The sequence below is a fragment of the Octodon degus genome, unplaced genomic scaffold, assembly GCF_000260255.1.
Source record: "Octodon degus isolate 3935 unplaced genomic scaffold, OctDeg1.0 scaffold00026, whole genome shotgun sequence".
NCBI classification, from domain to species: Eukaryota; Metazoa; Chordata; class Mammalia; order Rodentia; family Octodontidae; genus Octodon; species Octodon degus.
The window spans coordinates 16959067-16966131 of NW_004524602.1; the positions used below are offsets into that span (position 1 = coordinate 16959067).

General features: G+C 45.7%; 1 protein-coding gene across 1 annotated transcript in view; it reads right to left on the reverse strand.

The window, feature by feature from the left end:
* Mindy2 (MINDY lysine 48 deubiquitinase 2) overlaps positions 1-7065 on the reverse strand; it is a 62308-nt gene that overhangs the window by 25101 nt on the left and 30142 nt on the right. Inside the window, exon 7 of the mRNA XM_023712659.1 lies at positions 3450-3552. Within this exon, the coding sequence (XP_023568427.1) occupies positions 3450-3552 (103 nt within the window). The remainder of the gene's footprint in view (positions 1-3449; positions 3553-7065) is intronic.

The window sequence follows — 7065 nt, forward strand, 5'->3', positions numbered from 1 at the left end:
AAAAAAAAAAAAAAAAAAAAAAAAAAAAAAAAAAAAAACCAAAAAACAAAAAACAAAACAAAACAAAAAAATGAGTTTAAACTACAATATTCAGTGTTTATAGCATATAAAGCAGGATTAACAAGTATGTGAATAGGCTGGTAAATATACTACAATTATTTTGGTAGGCATTTCTGTTGTAGAAACATTATCCCTGACACAGCATCTGCAGTGACAGGGCCAGCTCATGTGAAGCCTGGCAGCTGGGACTGGACTGTTTGGGGTTTTTCTCACTGACTTTTCTGCTGTGTCACAACCTGTCATTATAATGAGCGAGCGTTAAAAGAGTGTATCAAAAGTGGTGGCAAGGGCTGGCGAGATAACTCAGCAGGCTAAGCTCTTGCTTAGATAAGCGCAGGGACAGGTGTTGGATCCCGGCAGCATAGGCTGCGCGGGCACCAGCCTCGCCCCGGGTGTGCTGAGCTGGCCACAAGTCTGGGCGTGGAGGCGCGTGCCTGTAATCCCAGTGCTGGGAGGCTGAAAACAGAAGGATCACCATGAGCCCGAGCTGTGTAGCGAGACCCTGCACCACATACATTAAACAAAACGCAGTGGCAAGTAAGAGGTGCTCAAAGTACGGTACAAGTTCTGTGCTTTTATCGGTACTGCCACCAAAACAAAATGAATGTTACTAAAAGAAGTCTAAGGAGTACTTATTTCTATTTGACTATTACTAAACATTTCCTTTTGTCCAAAAAAGAATGCTCGTAAAAGTATTTCTTATACTTTCTACTTTGACATCAAATGGAATGTTGGATTTTCAGAAAGTAGTTATCTCAAGGACCAAGGCTTTTAGGGTTAGACACAGCTTGGGATATTTATGGACTCACAGGAAAGGCAGAGTTGAAAGCTAAATAGAAAAGGAAAGCAGCTACTTCAACACTGTGGCCAATAGAGTAAGATGGACAGAAGAAATAGAGGAGTGCTACTTGCCACAACTGAAGTAAAAATATCCATAGTGGCCTTCTCCTGACATAGTTTCATAATCTTACAGTGTCTTATACGAGTAACCACTGGTACTAATTATCTCAAACTTACTATTTGTAATTCTTTAAAGAGAAGGCTGGCTTAGCTCTCTAACTGTATCGAATCCCACGGACAACTACTCCTGAATGTGAAAATCTGGCTGCACGGCGCTGCTCTGCCGCTCGTCAGCGCTGCCCCTGGCCTGTGTCACTCAGGCACTGCCCCTCCTGGAGGGGTGATGCCTCGCTGTCCTGCAACCCTCTCCCCAACTGCCGGTACAGTGTCCACCGCAACGGCTATCTCACCACCCCTGGGAAGCGGAGCCCAGGTGACCTGGCGCTCTGCTGGCTGACGCCGCAAAGGGAAGTGCCAAGCACCCCCACCCTCCACAGTCTGGCCCGGGCAAGTGACTGTCATAAGATCTGCAGTGGCTTCTCACCCTGAAGTCTGTTCACCCAAACACCTCCTCTTGGACTAGCATCTTGTCTGTCATCACTTTTTTAAAAAATGTGTTTGGTCACTGCAGGGTCATTCATTACACAGCTCAGACTCGTGGTGATCCTCCTGTTTTCAGCCTCCCCAGGACTAGGATTACAGGCATATGCCACTTCGCCCAGATTGTGGCTGGCTCAGCCTGCCCTGGGGGTGGGGGCTGGCATGGCATGTGGTGCTGGGGATTGAACCGTGGTCCCTGAGCTTGCCTAACCAAGTGTTTTAGCCCACTGAGCTATCTCGCTGGCCCTGTTATCACTTTCTGAATCTTACTGCGCCTTCAGCTACTACTGAGGAGCATATTGGTATATTGGACATTATTGAGAAAGCAGATTTCATAGAAATCTTGTGCATAGGGTTTTTTTTTTTAAAGGATTATATCAATGGTAATGAGAATATGGACAGAAATACACAGTTCTCCTAAATACAGCAGAACTTTGTTCTCTGAAACACAAAGAAAAAGAATTTTCTGAGAGTCTGGCTATGTAGTCAGGCTCCCTCTGAACTCACTGTGCTGCCCAGGCTAGTCTCACATTCACCATGATTCTCCTGCCTCAGCCTCCCAAGTACTGAAATTACAGATGTGTGCTACTGTTTTTTTGCTGGGTGTGGTGACCCATACCTGTAATCCCAACACTCAGGAGGCTAACAGGAGAATCACTGTAAATTTGTGGTCAGCCTGGGCTACACAGTGAATTCAGTTTGCCTGAACTACAAAATTGAGATGTTGTCTCAAAAAGAAAATTGTTTTTCTTGATTTTTTGTAAACTTTGCTGCCTTGAATTATAGCGACAGAATTATCCTCCAGTAAATGACCCTTGTCCACGTTTGGAGCCTGTGCGGTGGTGCACAACCGCAGTCCAGCATTCTGTGATCACAGGCAGGAGGGTCGCAAGCTGAAGGTCTGCCTGGAAAGCCGAGTGACTTAGTGAGACCCTGTCTCAAGACAAAAAATAAAAATGGGCTGGGGATATAGCTGAGGGCAAAAGCCCCGGGACCAACCCCCAGGAAAACAAACAAAATCTTCCGTTTGCTCTTGTATATTGTGGTGGTCACTGCTTTTAAGTGTGGTAATCGTAATCAACTATTATACTTTATGTAGAAGCACTGTACAGATGAGGCAGCGTGATGGCACGCCTGCCCTCACTTCGCCTCGCCCTGTTTACCCTTCTCAGCAGAGGGCAGCAGCCTCAGAGCGCGTGCGTCTTATCAAGAGCGGCACAGTGCCGGGAGGGAGATGCGGGCGCTCTGCCCTGCAGCTCCCCCGCAGCAGATCTCCTTCCCTGGGTCACTGGACGCGGCCGGAAAACCAGTACCCTGCCTCTGATCAGACTGGCATTCTGTTAGCGAACGATGGTCAGTGAGGCACAGACTTTGCTTGCTTGTTTCTGGTGAGACGGGGCATCACTCTGTAGTTCAGGCTGGCCTTCAGCTCACAATACAGCCCCAGCTGCCTCCAAGTCTCCCCGATCCGCCTGCCTCAGCCTCTCGGGTGCCGACTGACAGGCATGTGCCACCCCAGCCGGCCACAGCTGCCTTCTACTGGAGAGTGCTCGCTCTCAAGGGTTACACTGTGTTCGACACAAGGCAGAGGCCTCCCAAAGAGAACGCGTTGGCATCATACACTCATTTCTGACAACTGAAGAGGAAAAATTACAAAATCCACTTAATACTCCCATATAATAATGATCTTTTAAAAAACTAGTCATCGATGACCTCCCAATAACTGACCACACGAGCGTGGCACCAAAGACTCCAAAGACTGTTACCAGCACCCAGGCCCCGCTTCACAGCTTCACAAGCCCAGCGGAAACGCTTCCAGGAAAGCCTTCCCCTGAAGCCCTCCAAGCAGCCTTCCGGGCATCTGCACACATCCTAATGACCAATGCGAGGCACCCCCTGCAGGTGCGGACACTCTCACCTGGCCGCGGCAGGGCGGCGGCAGCACCCACCTTCACTGGCCAGCTGGCCGTCGTCCGACTGCTTGCAGAGGATGATCTTCTCCACCAGCTGGTTGTAGCTGCAGTTACCCACTGCCTTCACAGCGTCAGCAGCCTGAGGACAAGCCAGAGCAGAGACGATAGCCAAGACCACACACAGCGCTCTAGGACTGTACCCTAACACACTGCTAAACGCCCGAGTACTATCTATGGGAACGGCGCCACTGAAACCAGTACCTAACAATTTTGGGCTTTTTTTTTTTTTTTGCGGAACCAGGGATTAAACTCAGGACTCTGCGCTTGCCAGGCAAGCGCTTATTCTACTGAGCTATCTCCCCGGTCCCCCAGTTCTGGATTTTGCTTAGTGTACATAGCTGTAGTTCAATTAAGAAAAGATAAAATGAGATAACATGAAACTTTTAAAAGGTCATTATTACTATGCTTTGGTTCTCTGAGTGTCAACTGAAGTAAACTTGTTAAGTGAAAATCTTGCTAAGTAGTGCAGGCTGGCCTTGAATTCATGGTGATCCTCCTGCCTCAGCCTCCTGAACAGCTGGGATTACCAACATGTGCCACCACACCCTGCTTCATTCATCTTTTGATAACTATTTGAACTGTCACTTGGAGTAATGGCAAATTTTGCTATAAACATTCTTTCCATTTATCTTATTCCACACACCACGAGCTTCTCTTAGGGTACATGCCTTGTCACACCAAGTCTCCAGTTACGTTTATCCTTAACTTCAGTAGACGAACCAACCTTTTCCAAAGGAGATGACCAATTTCTTCTCTCAGCAGTAGAGAATGAGAATTCCTGATGCTGTGCGTCTTCGTCACTTAATGTTCTACTTCTATGCTTCTTTTGTCTTTGTGCGACAGGGTCTTACTATGTAGCCCAGGCTGGACTTGGACAGGCAGGCTGGGATAACAGGCCTGCACCACACCTGGGTTCAAACCATTTACCCTTTCTCTTTACTGGGTTGTCTATCTTCTAAAAAATTATCTGTGGGCGTTCTTCAAACCTTCTCGATGCTGATCCTGTTAGAAACAGCATCATGTACTCTGTGGCTTGCTCTTTACACCCTCTTTAGAATGTCCTCATTTCTATTTTATTTTTATTCTTTTGGTTTTTTGAGACAGGGCCTCATTTTGTAGTGAAGGGTGGCCTTGCTCTTACTGTATAGGCAGGCTGGCCTCAACTCAGTGACACTCCTGCCTCATCTGTCTGAGTGCTGGGATTACAGGTGTGTGTCAATGGTACATTTTAGATAAGCAAAAGTGCTCAATTTTATGGTAGTCACATGTACTGACTGGATAATGGATGCGTGTGTATTGTTCTAGAAATTTGTATTTGCTGTTGCATTTGTGTATTTTGCAGTTAAACTTTCTAGGGTCCACAAAATAGAATTTTATGGTGTGAGGGGCAAATAATTCCCTTTTGTTCCACCATAGTTATCTGTCTTCTCAACTTTTATTGTAAGAACTGCTTTCACTCCTTGCTCTACAGTGTTTTATTTCTGTCTATATTAGCACAGTCTTTTTAGGTTCCTATTTCCTCTCATCAGTCTAATACTTACTGAAATATTTAAAATATTTCCTAACTGGAGAAGCATGGCCTCTTTACTTGTTCCGCCTTAACGGCCTGCCGGGCCCCGTGGCACACGCCTGAAGTCTTACCAGGCAGCAGACTGAGGCAAGAGGACTCCAAGTTTGAGGCCAGACTGGGCAACTTTGTGACTCAGACCCAATCTCAAAATGTAAAAAGGGCTGGGAATGTCGCTCAGTGCAAAAGCCCAGGCGACGCAGCAAGTCTGAGGTCAGCCTAGATTGTTCGTAAGACTCTGCTTCAACCTCCCTTCCCCCAAAACACAGTATCTTGGCTTTTATTCCTGGCGCCTTCCACCTTCATATAAGTTACGGAAGCAACCTGCTACATTCCACAGCTCCCACCACATTTCCTGGGGTTTTGATTTTTATTTTATTGATGCCTTACTTTTTAGAAAAATGAAATCTTCGTAATTCTGGTCTTGAAAGCTAAGAGCATTGCGTATCTCTCCATTTACACGGGCTTCTGCTTTCTCTCAAACATCAGACTGCCCCCAAAGCCAGGTCAGCAGGGTGCCCCTGAGCCACACCCTCCGAGGGCTGCTTGAGCAAGGCCTGCCTTGCATACAAAACATAAAGTTACAGGCAAAATTATTCAGACAGAGCTCTTCTAGGTCTGTCACATTTATTCCTAAGAACTTATGCTACACAAATATTTTTAAAATTTTATTTTCTGTCATTTAAAACTCGTTGAATTTTAGCTTTGTCAATGTTCTTTTTGAGACAGGGTCTTACTATATAGTTTAGGCTGGCCTTGAACTCATTATGTAGTGTAGACTGACCTCAAATTTGTGACAATCTTCCAGCCTCCGCCTCCTGAGTGCTGAGACTGTAGGTGTCCACCACTATGCCCAGGTACTTAGGTTTCTTGACCTTGAACTTACTATAGCCCAGGCTGGTCTGGAGCTCAGAGTGATCCTCCTGCCTCTGTCTCCTGAATGCTGTGATTACAGAACCACCAATCCCAATAGTAGCCATTCTTTATTAAGACAGCTATGCAGGGGGCTGGGGAGATAGCGCTGTAGAATAAGTGCTTGCCTGGCAAGCGCAAGGGCCTGAGTTCAATTCTTGGTTCTGCCAAAAAAAAAAAAAAAAAAACCCAGCTGTGCTGGGTACAGTGGTTCACAGCTGCATCCATGGCTCTTTGGGCGGCTGTGGGCAGAGGCTGGCTAATTTCAGTCTAGTCTGGGCAGTCCCGCAATTTAGTGATAACCTGTCCGGAAAAAAAGGTTAAAAAGGGCTAGAGTATAGCTCAGTGCAAAGGCTGATTAAATCCTCAGCATCGGTGGTGTGCGGGTAGATATGATAGCCATTATTACGTTCCTTTGACATATGCATTTAAGGCTTAAAACTTCCTCTAAAAACGTTCTTAGCTGTCACAACGATTGTCATGGATTTTACTGTGCAGCTTAAAATATATCCTAAATTTCATTATGATTTTTCTTGTCCCAAGGACTTCCTAATTACTTCTTTTTATTTATTTTATTTTTTTTAATTACTTCTTTTTACTTTGTTGTTTTTGTTTTTTTTTTTTTTGTTTGTTTGTTTTTTTAGAGCAGAATATATTTCCTGGGGGAAACAAAGCTTCTGTCCAAGAGAGGGACAGAAGGGGGACCTGAGCAGGTTGCCCTTTTCCTGTCCTTTTGAGACAGGGTTTCCCTGTGCAGTTCACAGTGGCCTTGAACTCACACTGGAGACCAGGCGAATAAAACATTTTTTAAATTTAAAGAATGTATACTGTTACCTATTTTTTTTCTATTATAGAGAAAAAATAATTAAGATCTTTCACTGACAATCTGCTAATTTTTGCCCTTTTAAAAGGTGCTGGTAAGTGTATGAAGCCAACACTATGACCATGTGCAGAGGTGCACACACATTCCAGACCTGCCCCCCACGATCCTTTTTCCTCCCCTCGGCCCTTCCCTTCATAGACAATATGGGGGCTGGGGAGATAGCTCAGTACAATAAGCGCTTGCCTGGCAAGTGCAAGGGCCTGAGTTCAATCCCCAGTTCCACAAAAAAA